At 36.9% G+C, this 16,803-nt stretch overlaps 2 protein-coding genes across 2 annotated transcripts; both read left to right on the forward strand.

Annotated features, from left to right (window-relative positions):
* The first annotated feature begins 2,594 nt into the window (after window positions 1-2,594).
* On the forward strand, window positions 2,595-4,338 carry LOC107686080 (peptidase inhibitor 15-like). The gene is made up of 5 exons (XM_016482917.1): window positions 2,595-2,861; window positions 3,299-3,417; window positions 3,683-3,815; window positions 3,888-4,003; window positions 4,163-4,338. The coding sequence occupies exons 1-5, from the start codon at window positions 2,595-2,597 to the stop codon at window positions 4,296-4,298; spliced, it is 771 nt and encodes a 256-aa protein (XP_016338403.1). The 3' UTR covers window positions 4,299-4,338.
* A 3,812-nt stretch (window positions 4,339-8,150) lies between these two features.
* Window positions 8,151-16,505, forward strand: LOC107686081 (cysteine-rich secretory protein LCCL domain-containing 1-like). The gene is made up of 15 exons (XM_016482918.1): window positions 8,151-8,304; window positions 8,782-9,088; window positions 11,693-11,811; window positions 11,927-12,059; window positions 12,162-12,277; window positions 12,372-12,472; window positions 12,667-12,834; window positions 13,042-13,102; window positions 13,195-13,261; window positions 13,541-13,671; window positions 13,752-13,795; window positions 13,878-13,950; window positions 14,056-14,125; window positions 15,368-15,501; window positions 15,860-16,505. The coding sequence occupies exons 2-15, from the start codon at window positions 8,831-8,833 to the stop codon at window positions 15,909-15,911; spliced, it is 1,527 nt and encodes a 508-aa protein (XP_016338404.1). The 5' UTR covers window positions 8,151-8,304; window positions 8,782-8,830; the 3' UTR covers window positions 15,912-16,505.
* Window positions 16,506-16,803: the final 298 nt, after the last annotated feature.

Raw genomic sequence — 16,803 nt, forward strand, 5'->3', positions numbered from 1 at the left:
TGAATGTTTTTACATGAATGGTCTGTACAGGTCACACTGGTGCTGCAGACAGTGAATGTTTTTACATGAATGGTCTGTACAGGTCACACTGGTGCTGCAGACAGTGAATGTTTTTACATGAATGGTCTGTACAGGTCACACTGGTGCTGCAGACAGTGAATGTTTTTACATGAATGGTCTGTACAGGTCACACTGGTGCTGCAGACAGTGAATGTTTTTACATGAATGGTCTGTACAGGTCACACTGGTGCTGCAGACACTGAATGTTTTTACATTAATGTTCTATACAGGGCACACAAAATCCAAACCTTATGGGTTTCAGACAAACATTTTCTTTATTTGGAGAAAAGGCCCAAAATTATTAATAAATTAAAAAAGAAACACCAGGTTTGCTGTACTTGTAGGGCCGCACAATTTGTCCAAAAATGTTGTTTTTATATATCAATAAAAGTAATAATCATTATGGTTATTATTTCTAAATAAAATCATTAAACAAAATAAGGAATATTACTTTTGTAATAACACAATTTCACTATAATATACAAAGCTGAGTATTTAAGAATAAACATAATAATAAATATATTGTAGCCTAGTAGCTGAATAACATGCAGATAGACGTTTTACTGATGAAGCATGAATAAAATAAACAATGACTGCGACAACATATGGTTTTATCTGTGGTCTTCAAGCCATCTCGGGTATTTTTATAAGAATAAAGTTTAAACTGCAATGCTAATCGATATAGCCGTTATCACTGTATAGAATGATATAAATTGGCATGATTTCTGCCTCAATTCTTTGTAATGAACAGCACACTTGCCTGGAAGTTTCTAGTGAGTCTTGAAGACCTTGATTAGCTGGTTCAGGGGTGTTTAAATAGGGTTGCAACAGCAACAGGTTTGGATACCTAACGATACGCTAATTCATTTAGGGACAGCACAAAAAAACTATGACTCCAGCCAAAAAACTGAAAAATGCATTGCACACAGAGAATACATCATATGCTAATTTGCATATCAAGTCCCTAGAAAGGCTTGTCTTTAAACATATAACCATTATTACACTCTTAAATATAAAGGTGCTTAAAAGGTTTTTCACATGCAGCGATGCCATAGAAGAACCATTTTTGGTTCCACAAAGAACCATTTAGTCAAAGGTTTTTTAAAGAACCATCTCTCTCTTACCTTTGTATAATCTGAAGAACCTTCTTCGCCACAAAGAACCTTTTGTGAAACAGAAAGGTTCTTCAGATGTTAAAGGTTTTTTATGGAACCATTTAGACAAAAAGGTTCTTCTATGGCATCGTGAAGCACCTTTATTTTTAAGAGTGTAGGCCCAGTGGCGAGAAGACCCACTGAAAAGTTTACAAAGACATGATATAATGCCAGATATTTCCTTTATTTTACCCAAAAGCTAAACCTTTCTAACTTAGGGCGAATTACTGCTTGGACATAGTAAACATCTCCCTTCTGGACCGAAGAATGCATAAGCAGTAACACTCAATTCCAAGAAAACCTGCAAATTCACAGTTCAGCGGAAGAAGGGAGGAGAGTTGAAGGGGGAGTGTGGTCATATGTGCGTCACGCTGCTCTTACTCAGCTTCCACCTGCCAAGGAAAACGATATGCCTCTGAAGGGCTTCTTAACTTGGCTGTACACACATGCTGGCAAAAGAGCTCTTTGGATTTAAACACTGAACAAGTGTATCTGTATAATGAATAAGAAAATAAAAAAACATATATAATACAAAAACCATATCTCACTGACTTTCTACACCTAAGCTGTTAACTACACTGAGAAAAGTTAGCTATGTCCATTAAAGCTTTTAATCTCCACAAAGAATGGCTATGCTTTATGTCATTTATTACTTTTTATATAGGCTACATTGTAGGCTATATATATATATATATATATATATATATATAAAATCATACTACTACATAATATTTTATTAATTACAAATTTTCTATTCTGTGTGCTGTGAAAATTACGTCTAGGACTTTATATGCGTGCCAGCTTCGTTTTCATCCTCGTTGACTTCAATATGGCGTCATTTATGACAACAATTGTCCATTCATGCATTTCTTAGTTAAGAAGCAGTGTTCATAATGAAAAAAACACACACACACACGCACAGTTTGATTAGGACATGAATGGGAGACTTTCACTATTACTACTATTAAAACAGTAGCCTATACAAAGAGTGTAAGATAGTGCGCTGGCCTCATGCTGGCTGGAAACGTGCCCTGTTCAGGTAACCGGCGGGTAGCAGAGCACCTTGCGTTTGCCTCCTGGATCACAGCAGCACAGTATAAAAGCCAGAGGCAGCAGTGGACAGCATGAGAGATCTCCATCAGGATAACTGAGACTCGCGGAGCTGCTGCTTCACCGCACACTCAAACAGATACGAACACTTCAACGGTACGATGTCGATGCAGAAAACATATACACATTTATAAACTTTTTATATACTTAATATGTAATTTTAAATCTTTCAAATATCATATTTTTCGATCTTTGTCTTCTTTTTGAGACGTAAATGTTCATGAGTATTATTTTATTTGCAGATAATCACTGATTATTTACCAACAAGGGATGAAGAGCATCAACTTTTTTACCGACTTGCTGCTATTACTCATAGCCAGTGATGGGAGCGCTTGGATTATCAGAAATGCGACTGAAACGCTCACCAGAACCAATATCACTATCAATAAATCGGAAATGGGGACTGACGGATTAGCATCCATGCCCAAATCAAGGCGAAAACGGTACATTTCGCAAAGTGACATGATAGCTATTCTGGACTATCACAACAAGGTGCGAGCGAATGTTTTCCCACCTGCAGCCAACATGGAGTATATGGTAAGCAACCAACTCATCCCTCTCATCTTTCCATCTTTCCAAAGAAACAGTATGCAGCATTTTACCTCTCAATAGCAAAACTATAAAAAGCTTATTAGATTGATTTGCGGTGCTGCATTTATATCATTCGACAGCTCCTCCTGCTGGATACAGTAAAATGTTATAAAAGCCTATTATAATAGCCTCAAGCCATTTAATCCCAACGATAAATTTACGTTTGAGTTTAAAAGGTATAAAATACTTGTTCATTTATTGTACACAGAATTTTACAATCACACTGTCTTGATTTCATGTGGACATAACATGAGTGTGTGTGCATGATTAAATGCCATCTTATTATTTGACACGCATGGGTACGATTTCCTGCATAGTAAAAATCGTAAAATATTATTTAATTATTACTCCACACAATTAACTCTGTTGTTATATTGTTTTAGGTTTGGGATGAAGGCCTGGCCAGGTCAGCAGAAGCTTGGGCAGCCATGTGTATTTGGGAACATGGACCTCCTTACCTTCTTCGATATCTGGGTCAAAACCTCTCAGTCCGAACTGGCAAGTAAGTCTTGCAGGTGAACAGTTGTTTGCTAATGATAGAACTAACTCTCAGATCTTTATTATTCTTGGAATAAAGAAGAATTGTGCTAATTTAATGGCTTGAAATGTCACTTTGGCAGCATTATCCAATTACAAACAATGAAGAAGACTCAAGGCAATGGGCCAGACCAGAATTTCATGTTTTGAATGCTGTCCAGTGGATAATGCTTCTTGTTTTTTCTCTCTCATTTTCTAAATTGCACCCAAATTGTTTCTGCTCCTGCCAGTTACCGCTCCATTCTTCAGCTTGTTAAACCTTGGTATGATGAGGTCAGGGATTATGTGTTTCCATACCCACATGACTGCAATCCTCGCTGCCCGATGCGCTGTTACGGACCCATGTGCACACATTACACACAAGTGAGTTTGGTTGCAAGTCATAATTCAGATTAAGCAAACAGTAAAATGTCTGACGCTCTCTGAATGTTACAGATGGTGTGGGCGTCATCAAACAGAGTTGGATGTGCCATCCAAACCTGTTACAATATGGTTGTGTGGGGCGCTGTGTGGAGGGAGGCAACTTACTTGGTCTGCAATTATTCTCCAAAGTTAGTCATGTTTTTATCTGTTAATGCAGCTCTTGCCAGATATTACACCCAACAAGAGCACAGAGTGTACCCTTCTCAGTCTGATAATGCCAGCACATGACTAAGGTGTTATGCATGCTCATCTTTGTGGTATATTTTTAAAACAGTCCTATTTTTCAGGGGCAACTGGATTGGTGAGGCACCTTACAGAGTCGGTGTGCCATGCTCAGCCTGTCCTCCAAGCTACGGAGGTTCATGCAGCAACAACATGTGCTTTCCTGCCATCAACTCAAACTTCATGTACTGGTTTAAATAAGATGTCTGTCATATGTTTAAAGGAATAGTTCAGCCAAAAATGAAAAAACAGGCCATCCAAGATTTAGATTAGTTTGTTTCTTTCTCAGAACAGATTTGGAGAAATTTAGCATTACATCACTTGCTTACCAATGGATCCCCTGTAGCGAATGGGTGCCATCAAAATGAGAGTATAAACAGCTGATAAAAACATCATGATAATCCACAAGTAATCCACATGACTCCATTGGATCAAAACATCTTGTGACATGAAAACCTGTGTTTTTTTAATAAACAAATTCATCAAGATTTTTAAAAAGACTTGCTTCTGGTTAAAATAGGAGTCCTCTATCCAAAATATTGCATTTTCCAGTGAAAAATCAGAATCTGTGTCTGTATCAGAAATGAAATACGCACCGATCAAGCATCGTTTACAAGCAAAAATAGTCTAAAGCAGTTCTAAACAAATATGTCAGTGGATTTTGAATGAGAGGTCAGGGGAATTACTTTTTTACTTAAGGAAGCGTTATTATGGATTATGGGTATTTTTTGCTAGAAACCCCATTTTAAAATTAAAAGCCTTAATAATGGATTTGTTTCTAACAAACATGCAGCTTTTCACTTTCCAAGATGTTAATTGATGGACTTCAGTCATGTGCATTACTTGTGGATTATTGTGATATTTATATCAGCTGTTTGTACTCTCATTCTGACGGCACCCATTCACTGCAGAGGATCCATTGGTGAGCAAGTGATGTAATCTGTTCAGATGAAGAAACAAATTCATCTACATCTCGGATCTTTTAAATCTATATTGATTTTGTACAGCAGATATCTGCTTTTTTGTATGTGATACTGTCGATTCCAGAAATGGTGCTAATGTTAACACAATCTTAAAGGGTTAGTTCACCCAAAAATGAAAATTCTGTCATTAATTACTCACCCTCTTGTTGTTCGAAACCCGTAAGACCTTCGTTCATCTTCGGAACACAATTTAAGATATTTTTGATGAAATATGAGGGCTCTCTGACCCTCCCATAGACAGCAAGGTAACTACCACGTTCAAGGTCCAGAAAAGTACCAAGATGATCGACAAAGTAGTCCGTGTGACATCAGTGGTTCAACTGTAAAGTTACGAAGCTACGAGAATACTTTTTTGCGCAAAGAAAACAAAAATAACGACTTTATTCCACATTTTCGTCTCTACTGCATCACTTTGGATGCGCGTTCACGACAGTACCATGACGCGAGCGTGTGGCGGCGCCGGCGCTGACTCAGATCCGGCGTGATGACATCATTACGCCAGATCTGGGTCAGCGCCGCCACACACTCGCGTCACGTGTCAGATTTCATCAAAAATATCTTAAATTGTGTTCCGAAGATGCACGAAGGTCTTATGGGTTTGGAACAACACGAGGGTGAGTAATTAATGACAGAATTTTCATTTTTGGGTGAACTAACCCTTTAACGTGACTTTTAGAATCAGCCATCACATTGATGCTCATGAATAGATTCATTCTATTTTCTTCTGGTGCACAGAGCAAGTCTGTGCTGATCACTCTATATAACTGTTTATATTCCACTTTTATACACATGTATTTCTTTATTTAAAAAAAAATCTGTTTCATCAGGGTTTTTCCAAGGTACTTAGCATAAAACATTCAAGCTATTTTTGGTAATGAATCTGTCCGTGCATTTTCAGTACCAAAAACCACTCCAAGGTTTTTGTAATGATAATGTTAAATGTATTTTCAGCATTTTTATTTGGTCAAGAACATTTTTCATATGTGTTTCCTTTATTTTATGTTGTTGTGTGCGTGATGCTTTTACTTATATTGGCAATCCATGATAAATGATCATGAAATGGTGCTCTTCTATGACAAGAATTGTTACTCTGAATTTGATTCACTTTACATAATGTTTGCTGAACAGTAACATTGCTATGGTTACGCTTACATGACCTCAGATTGTGACCTTGCCCAACTCCACATCCTCATTTTATAGTTCTCTGGAATGATTGATTGAATGAATAAATGATTGTATAATCTCATATAAATTTGTATTCAATATTTTTTTTGTGCCAGAATAAACAGGCAACCCGTTCTTTCAATTGGTGGCTCACTGAGATAGTTATTAACTGACATTAGTTCTTCATTCCCAGCTTATAGTAGCGGTATTGTTGCCTTCTTTTTTTTAATTTTAAATAAGGGATAGGTATAGATCACATGCCCTTAAATCTCCCTACACACAGGATAGCACATATTGCACTGAGATTATTTATTTCAGCCCAATATGCAGTTTTTGTGCTGAAAATATACTAATAAAGAAGTCTTTGCTACTTATGAGTATTGGTTTTGGGGTACAGTTTACATGAGGTTGACACTGCATTTAAAATATTGCTTTTGCAAATATACACTGACATTTCTTCGAATTCAAGAGATGTATTGAGTTCATTTGTAAACACATTTCTAAGATTTTCCTGGCACATGTTGCTCATTGTCTTTCAGAGGATGCTGCACTACATGACCTTTATTGATTGTGTAAACGTTTGTCTATGAAGCTAAGTGGTTCCAGTATTCCTGGACAGTTTTGCAGCGTTGCATTGCTCATCCACTTTCCAGATTTTCTTTTGTATTATTTATTTTTTGTTTACCTCTTGTGTAGCTTAATATATGCCTTTCTGTTCTGTTTCTAATGAAAAATTCAGAGCTGTCCAAAGATCTGCAGGCCTCAAATTTTGAGTAACCTGAAAATATTCCTGATCGCTGTGCAAGACTGATCTGGTGAAAACATTCTCAGCATTTCTGTGTCTTGATTAAGCTGAAATATGAGAAATAGTGAACCAATAGTATGTTTACACAGGGAAAAAACAACAACACACCCTTATTTTTGTTTTGTTTTGCAGACCATCAATATTGGCAATGGATGTAAGCAGAAAGAAACTGAAAGACTTTCCCCCTCACCACCACCAAATAACAAACATAACAACCCAGCTCCCTCAGCAAAATATAGGTCAAAATCACTGCATACATTAACTGGGCCTGCTGAAGGCCTTCCTGGCCAACAGATACATTGAAATGACCATTCTTTTTCAACTTCTTCAACAGATGTGCACATTGTAGAGTATACATCTAAAGGTAAGTTTGAACTCTTTATTAAGGTTACAGGATTAAAAGTATGTGACTTTGCCAGAAATACCAGATTATTATCTGATAAATTAAGCTTCTCATAAAATTCAAGATGAATCAGTTATGCATAAATAAATCCATATAGTTGTTCAGCTCAAATTTCATGTTTGTGGAGAGCATTCTGACAGTTCATGGAGTTCAAAGATTTTATCCATATAGTGAAGGCTTGAAAAAAAATTACTCAATGCTGCCATCTAGTGTTTGTTTGGTCTGTGACACAGTATCTCAATATTGTACAGTCCATTGTTCTAGATAGATAGATAGATAGATAGATAGTGATTTTTACAAACTTTAAAATACAATTCTATCATGTAAACCTAACCTTCACAAAAATCCTGGATTTTTACATTTTCAAAAAAAAAAGAAAAAAGTTTACAGTAAAGATTTACTCATGGGGACCATAAATGCACCCACAAGGTCAAAAATGTAAGATTTTACCATCTTTGTAGGAGGTCTACCTACCACACGCACACAAATAAAAATAGCATAAATCTTCGTTGACTTTGACTAGATATGCAGAGCAGAAACACAAGCGAATGCACCAGTATTTATGCATATATTTTCACCGGTATATGTGCTTCTGTGCTGTGGGTGGGTGTGTCGATGTGCTTGTGGGCGTGGCTTAAAGTTCACTATAAATGAGAAAAGCAGCCTCACAAATTGAAACATTTGAAAGTACACTATTTTGCCGCGCAATGACTCATGACGACTCATTCATAAAGAAACCTCAAGCAGATCAAAACAGGTGGACACGTGTATTTGAAATACAAAAACAGCATCGAATAATTATTTCAGCAAATCAGCACCGGAGATAAACATCCACGCGCGGAACTGCAAAGGGTAAAATGCTGCTTAAAATGCTTTCATTATAAATAACCCTTAACATTTATTTTAAAATATGTCATATGAATTGAAAGTACTACAAGTGTTATAATGGCAAGTCTAGTAAAGATCATATTACTTTCTTTAAAGGTAGCATTAGAGTTACTCATATAACTAGATGCTATAGACTTCAAAGACTTGTGTGGTCAGTTTTAATTCAGGACACGACCGTATGAAATATTGCATGTGCGTGGCAAAAGGCGTACACAAGTCTTTGACAAGTGAGAAACAATCAGCTCAGTTGTAAAAATGCTAAAACTGCACTTTTCAGTCAGGCTTGTGTGGAATGATCTATTTCTGAGCACCCATGCAAATGCACACTAATCATCATGTTGTATTACGTCATGTAAAAAATTTGTATAAAAATGTATATAAGTATACATTTGTGTGCATTAAAATTATTTCAATCTGATAAAAATGATTTTGATTTTACAGGCAGAGGACAGATACCACTTTGGATTTTGTAATTGACAGCTGTGGAAACATGAAGTGTGGACATGAAGATTTATTTAGTGGGTTTGTGCTGCTTGTGACTGTCCAAACTGTGGTTTCCATGGTGATTCCCAATGCCACCCACTTAGAAGCCATCCTGGAAAAATACATGGATAAGGATGAGACGTGGTGGCAATCCAAGTCAAGGGGTAAAAGAGCAATTTCACAGAGCGATATGCAACTGATTCTTGACCTACATAATAAGCTGAGGGCTCAAGTGTACCCCCCTGCCTCAAACATGGAGTACATGGTAAGATCACATGATGATCAGTCACAATTCTACTGAATCATGTTCCTAACTTATGATCAAACCATGAACAAAAATATATTTTCTGCACAATGTCAAAAATCGAGGGTCAGACTTGGTTTTACCTGCCAAATAGTGAATAAAAATAAATTGTCTACTTTTTAATATCTCATGGCCAATATTAAAATTGTACATTATTTGTCAAAATAAATAAAAAAATAAAAGACTAAAACAATGCTAGATTTAAACATCATAGTATTAGAAAAAAGAGTTTGAAAATGTAATACATGTAATACAATACTTTGAGATTTCGTAATGTTATTAATAGTATAATTTATTAAGCGTTAGATGACGGCACAAGTAATCTAAATGCAAAAAAATAAATAATGGAAACGTAAAATTAAATATGCAATATCTGAAAATATATTTCAAATAAATTTAAAATTCTCTGATATCGTCCAATAACTGACATGGAACCAATATATTGTGCATCCCTACTTGAAATCAGTTTACATGTGCATGAAGCACAGAAAGAATCAGTAAAATATATTTGAAAATGTGAAAACCTGTAAAATCATGCTAAAGTACAACTTTCCCATTGAATTGTGAGTTAAAAGGCTATTTATACATTGGTGGGGTCATGAGGGGGCTTATAAATGTATCACATGGCTCTGCCAACCAGTATTGGGTACCACACCATAACCGCACTTTGCACAAATGCACTAGAACACACTGAACTACAGTCAAGTTTGTGGTCTACAACAAACAGTTCATCAGGTCCATCGGGGAGGCCAAAATGCAGCTTCTCCTTCCCATGTTCTGTGGCTCACCTACTGTACGTGGCACTCAGCCAGACCTCTCATTGCTTTCTGGCCAAATATGACCTGCTACTTCTTAGAACCATCTATAGCTGCTGCTTCGTCCCGCTGCATTGCAGTTGGCAACAATGAAGGCAAATATTGACTCAGACATCAAAGAAGAATAGAATATAACGCTCTAAATCAACAGAGACCATCCTTTTATTTAAGCTCTTAGGTCCAGTGTACAACACAGTAGTTCTTCTTTATTCCTAAAATACATGATGCATTTCTCAGCACTGCACATGGATCATTTCATATGACTGACACTTGCAATCAGCTGTAAGAGAAGAGTTTCAAAACATTCTTCTTAGACAATTACTTTTGAGTTGATAACATCTGTGGCGCTCTGGGACTCTGAACAATTCAGTGTTAAATCTGTAAAATCCCAGAGCCCTGTATCCCCCAGCAATGTTTAACAGAATGTGTCTTTGTGTGGGGCGCAGGTAGGGGAGGAGACATTAGCTACCTCCATGCCACACAGTCCTCTGGGCAATTACTCTGAAAGGGAAGTAGAGGGAGTCACAGAGGATGCATATCTCCCTTGGAATGCACCCAGATGGTCGCTGTAACAGCAAATTAGGCATCGCAACAAATAAACAATGTCAAGACGGGTCTCAAAGGCCACATAAAATACCAGCGGGCTTTGCATCTCTATGCATGTTCTGCTCAGATGCAGAAAGCTTGCTACAATTTTATGCACCTGAAAGAGCAATATTACATTCACATTTATGGTAAACATTTCAAGTACATGTTGACGACATAACATATTTAATACAGCTCGCATTAACATCATTGTAAACAGTAAGAATCTTCTATTTTCAGGTGATTTATTGTGCAAGATAAAAGATCAGAGTTATCAAGGTGGTTGAGGAATAGTATTTGTTGAGGACTGATGGAATGGAATGTACCAGCTCTACACATATAGAACAGATTAGCACAGGGCAGCAAACTACGCATATGTCATTTTAAATTAAGCTGCTCTGTATTGAAATAATCAGAACCCTGTGCAGAACAGTACACTGCTTATTCTTTCATACAAATCACTTTAAAGCAGTAGAGTTTACCCTAATGGCAGTTTTAATATGGCTTTGTTTTGTCCCAAGTTAGTGAAACAGAAATTCTTTATGGTTTTTAACTCTAACTGGCCCACTTGTAGATTTGTATCAATCTACTGGACAGAACTAAACAACCATGCATTGACGTACATACTTTAGGCAGAACCAGGTTCAACAATTTGCCAAAATCTGACGTGCGTTTGCCCTTTAAAATATTTGCTTTTGTGTTTTAAATGGATAGTTCACCCAAAAATGAAAATTCTGTAATTTACTCACCCTCATGTCCAAACCGGTATTACTTCCTTTCTTCTGCTGAACACAAAAGAAGATATTTTGAAGAATATTGATAACAAAACAGTTTTGGTAACCAATGACTTCCATTGCATGGAAAAAAATTATTTTATGTTCAATTGAAGAAAGAAAGTTGGGTGAGTAAATGATAACAAAATGTTCATTTATGGCTGAACTATTCTGGATCTTTTACGCACAAGACACGCACAGGTATGACATTGTCCAGTACAGTTAGTTTCACGCGAAAATACTTTTGAAAAATGTTTGATTAGAAGGTGGTTGTCACTCTTGTAAATAACCAAATTGTGTGTGAACTCAACTGTATTAGGCACTCAAATACAGGACTGATAACCATATTCTGCTGCTGTATGAATATAGCTTGTGGCTCTTCGCTGTGACAGGTGTGGGACACTGAACTGGAGAGGAGCGCTGAGCACTGGGCACACACTTGTCTGTGGGAACATGGACCATCTCACCTACTGACCCGGATCGGCCAGAACCTGGGAGCTCACTGGGGCAGGTGCTGTATTACAAATGGATAAAAACAATATTGATGTCACATCAAATACCAATTGCATCTCATTGAGTTCTTATACAGTGCACTAACTGTTTGCTTTAAATATGATTGTCTTTAGAGACAGACCTCCAACATTTCATGTCCAAGCCTGGTATGATGAGGTGAGAGATTTCAGCTACCCCTATCCACAAGAGTGTAACCCTTACTGCCCCTACAGATGCTCTGGACCCGTCTGCACGCATTACACACAGGTAAAACCACATTCACGTTTTAACAATTTACATTTTGCGATGATACAAGCAATCAGTTGAGATATGCTATATAGTAATAGCGATATTATGATTTGTTCACAGCTGGTTTGGGCCACAACCAACAAAATTGGCTGTGCCATCAATGTGTGCTATAACATGAATGTATGGGGGATGATATGGGCCAAAGCTGTGTACCTGGTCTGCAATTACTCTCCCCCGTAAGAATGTTAAGCTTTTTTTGTAATTTGCAGTGTGATATAATTCTAATAAAGCACTATTATTAGCTTTTGTCATTTGGCATCTATTTCACAGAGGTAACTGGTGGGGACATGCGCCATACAAGCACGGGACCCCTTGCTCTGCCTGCCCACCCAGCTATGGTGGCGGTTGCAGAAACAATCTCTGCTATAATGGTACTAAACCATAGTATATAGACCAAATATTGAGATGACAAATTTGATTAATTATTATGACGTATTACACAGTTCATTTGATTAAAATATGTGTGACATCCCTAAACTAGATAAGAAAACAACATTTAGCTAACATGTGAAGGCTGTAGGTCCTGAATCATTTGAAAAATGTAATTAAATTGTGCTCTCTTCAGATGATGGAAGTCATTATCATTACACCCCTGAGACAGAGGAAAATAACTATATTGAACCAGAACCCGAGCCAGTTCGAAACCACGACACCCACTACAGAGATGAGACCCCGACACCTTCTCCCAATGAGAACATTGAGAGGAACGAAGTCATCAGTATTTCCCAGATGTGTAAGATAACTTCACTGGCTGACTCAAGATAAATTTCATTGGTTGACTTAACTGGACAGGGCTGTAAAGTCTTTACTGGGTGCCGTCAGAAAGTATGTTTGCATAGATACTGAATGTATGTTCTCTTATATTCTGAAAAAAAAAAAACTGAAAAAAAAAACTGCACTCCTGTGTTTATATATTGACATCTACTATTATTTTTTGCAGCTCAGCAAGTAGCATGTGATATTAGATTACGTGATCAGTGCAAAGGAACTACTTGTAAGAGGTAAAATGGGTGGATTCGCACATCAGCTACAAACAAATGTGATTTGGTCATTCTACTATGAATAATTTCATGTCTGGTAAATCTTTAATCAGGTACGAATGCCCACCAGGCTGCTTGTACAACTATGGAAAAGTAATTGGATCGGGTCATTATGACATGGTAGGTAAATGCATTCGCTTTGCATTTTATTTTTATCAATGTGGCATCGCACAGATTTACGTTGCACAGATTTACAAACATTTTCCATTTACGTATATTTAAATGCTATATCTAATTTTGGACGGATTGTGGTCAGCTCAGGGTCTCTCTCATTAATGTTGCTGATGTTGCACAGATTTACAAAAATTTTCCATTTACGTATATTTAAATGCTATATCTAATTTTGGACGGATTGTGGTCAGCTCAGGGTCTCTCTCATTAATGTTGCTGTTTTTCCAGCAATCCAGCATCTGTGGTAGTGGCTTGCATGCTGGAATAATAGATGATGATGGAGGCTGGCTGGATGTCACAAGGGTGGGCAGAAGGCAACGATTCTCAATGTCCTTCAAAAATGGAGTTCAGACTCTGGCGTAAGTCACAGAACCCATACGTTTCATGCTGCTGGATGTGGGTTCAACAATGTTCTCACATTTTCCATGCAATTCCTCAGGAAAAATCAGAGTGCCAATGCCTTCACCGTATCAAATGTTCCAGGTAAGTGCACATGTGATTATTTTTAATGAGATAAACTTTCAGTTTCAGAATATAAATTTAATAAATGTTTTATGACTTCCAGTGAAAGCAGTTAATTGTGATACTACGGTGGCACAATTCTGCCCTTTCAAGAAACCAGTCCGGCATTGTCCCAGGTAAGCTTACTTTGTAACAAAAATAATCTTGATGGATTACACAAAATACTATGCAATAAATTTGTTATTAATAGCACAACAGCTAACAAGATGTGTTTTTTTCAGGTTGTATTGTCCTCGTAATTGCTTGTACGACAGCTATGCCCGAGTAATCGGAACCCGCTATTATTCAGATGTAAGTCTTCATGCCATTTAAAGGGATAGTTCACACAAAAATTAAAATTAGCCCATGATTTACTCACCCTCAAGCCATTATATGTATATTATATGTATATGACTTTCTTCTTTCAGACGAATACAATCAGAGTTTTATTTTAAAATGTACTGGCTCTTCCAAGCTTTATAATTGCAGCGAATGGCTGTTGATATTCAATAGTCCAATAGAAGTCCAATAAAGTGCATCCATCCATCATAAAAAGTGCTAAACACGGGGTTAATAGCGAATCGATGCATTTGTGTAAGAAAAATATCCATATTTAAAACTTTATATACTGTAATCTCTAGTTTCTGCTAGCTGTCATATGCGCGTTCATGACAGAGTGGCATTCCAGCGGATGGCGTAGGATGTAGGCGTAGCATTATAAGGCATTATAAAGCTTGGAAGAGCCAGGACATGTTTTAATATAACTCTGAATGTATTCGTTTGAAAGCAGAAAGTCATATACACCTAGGATGGCTTGAGGGTGAGTATTTCAAGGGGTCATTTTCATTTTTTGGTGAACTATCCCTTTAAGGGGCCGTTCACACAGAACACATTTTTTTTCATTACATTGCATTGATTTTACATTATTTTTTCATGTAAAAGTGTTAGATGAACCATGTGACCATCATCTCACACATGACACATGGTTAAAAAAACATGATGCTCAAGTTAAAATAGATTAAAATTAAAAAATGCTAAAAATGCTTCCAAATCCAGTGCAAATATTACTGATTCCCACAGGAAATATTATAAGAGATCTCTTGAATACCTCAGTTGTTTCTCCTAGCCTATAATGAGATGAAATGGAGAGCAAATAGAGACTTTTTTCAAAGTTTTCTGCTTCTCAGATTCGTCTGAGAAACAGACCATAGTAATTTCACATGTTCCTCCCCTAAAGTTTCAAAAGAGATCTCAAACTGCTACAATTTGCTTTGTATTTTTCTCTGCTTCAACTTAATTTAACTAAAACTATCCACATTTTTTTTATAGCTATATACTATTATTATATGCAAAAAAAATCTCTTTTTGTTCCCCTAATGAACTTTAGGAGAATCATCTGAAACAAAGATGATACTTAAACATAAACTCCTAAGCTATAAAAGGACAATAATATATTCCTCTGGGTCGCTCTATTGCAGCTATTAGGAATTCACTGTTCTGTTACCACTGCAGTAGAAAATGAGCCATTTTTCCTTATTCTGTCCCACTGAGCAGAATTCCAGTATATGCAGGGCAGCTATCCACGCAGGGGTGATTCGAAGTGACTCAGGAGGTTATCTGGACGTAATGCCTGTGGACAAGAGGAAGCAGTACAAGGGCTCCTACCAGAATGGCATCACCTCAGAGAGGTACTGAGTGTGTTGAGTCAGCTTTTGAGCTGCTACTGCTGTATAGCTGGTCTTTCCTTCTTGGCTTCAGCTGGTCTTCAGACAAACTATCTAATACCCCTTCATATGAGCTTGGTTGGATAACGTAATCATTTTATTTAGTGGGTGGCTGAACGTTAATCTTATAAACTCTGCTTCTCCTCTGCAAAATAAAACCAGACCACCTACGCAGTCTGGTTTTGTTTTGCTTCATTACATAGCATTTTGAGGGTATCATGAGTATCTGAAGGGTGATTAATGAATCATACTAGCATTTAAATCCTATATCTTTCTATCCGGCTGGTTCTGGATTAATATTGGCCATTATTCTTTCATTTAGCCTACAGAATCCCTCAGGAGGCAAAGCGTTCCGAGTGTTTGCGGTCATTTGAAACCATCGTCCAAGGACAGATGCAAGGAAATAGAGCTCTTGGTAACATAACAGCCAGTAATTACCACGCATTTGGTTTGCTGGTCTTGCTGGGCTGGATTTTAGGCCAGTGCTGTCACGAAAAATCTCCTCAACAGGAAAAAAAGACATTGACTTTGACACCATCTGGCCCTGAGAAAACAAAGTCTCCGTGATTTTTTTTCTCTGCGTGTAAATGCCATGTATATATGTGTTGTAAATATAGTGAATTTTATTCATTACATTCATTCTTGTATGTTTTTATAAAACGTATATATTTGCTATTGTAAGCACATAAAGATATAAAGCATTCCTTAAAACAAAATAGGCAATTGTGCATGCAAACACAAAAGTGTTAATGTCTGAACATGTCGAATGTGTAGAAAAGGCCTTATATTACAGTTTATATTTTTGTATGCATATTTTTAAATCAGTGTTCAGAAGCTGCTCATTAGTGTATTGCGCTTTACAGTATATTAAGCTGCATATGTTCAGAATTTGATACTGTAACAACCTGGCAGGCCAGGAAATCATTATTGCTTTAGAAGAATTTGAAAAATGTATCACAAAAGGAGCAGTGGAGACACATTTTTGTGTTATTTATTTTCATGCAATCTAAAATAAAGATATTTAGACTCATAATTCCTGTTACAAATATTACTATACCATCGTGTCATGACTGTGACTATGAACATCTTGAGTGTATCTTAGTGCAGTATATTGAAATATTTCATGTGGTTCCATCACAATGTCCAGTTTTGATGTATTATGTATTTGAATTTCTGTGATTGTTGGCTAAACACAGCTGTGAGGTTATTTCAAATTCGAGACTCTGGAAGGCTCAGACGGAGCTTCTGCACCTTGAAGAATGAAAA

Source organism: Sinocyclocheilus anshuiensis, unplaced genomic scaffold (assembly GCF_001515605.1).
Source record: "Sinocyclocheilus anshuiensis isolate Anshui unplaced genomic scaffold, SAMN03320099.WGS_v1.1 scaffold930, whole genome shotgun sequence".
Taxonomy (NCBI): Eukaryota; Metazoa; Chordata; class Actinopteri; order Cypriniformes; family Cyprinidae; genus Sinocyclocheilus; species Sinocyclocheilus anshuiensis.

Excerpts from the sequence above, each read along its gene's own strand:
- LOC107686080 (XM_016482917.1), top strand. The coding sequence starts at position 2,595 with ATGAAGAGCATCAACTTTTTTACCGACTTGCTGCTATTACTCATAGCC. Across the intron at positions 2,862-3,298 it reads CAGCCAACATGGAGTATATG|GTTTGGGATGAAGGCCTGGC; the intron begins GTAAGCAACCAA and ends ATATTGTTTTAG. Across the intron at positions 3,816-3,887 it reads TGTGCACACATTACACACAA|ATGGTGTGGGCGTCATCAAA; the intron begins GTGAGTTTGGTT and ends TGAATGTTACAG.
- LOC107686081 (XM_016482918.1), top strand. The coding sequence starts at position 8,831 with ATGAAGTGTGGACATGAAGATTTATTTAGTGGGTTTGTGCTGCTTGTG. Across the intron at positions 11,812-11,926 it reads CTGGGAGCTCACTGGGGCAG|AGACAGACCTCCAACATTTC; the intron begins GTGCTGTATTAC and ends GATTGTCTTTAG. Across the intron at positions 12,473-12,666 it reads AAACAATCTCTGCTATAATG|ATGATGGAAGTCATTATCAT; the intron begins GTACTAAACCAT and ends TGCTCTCTTCAG.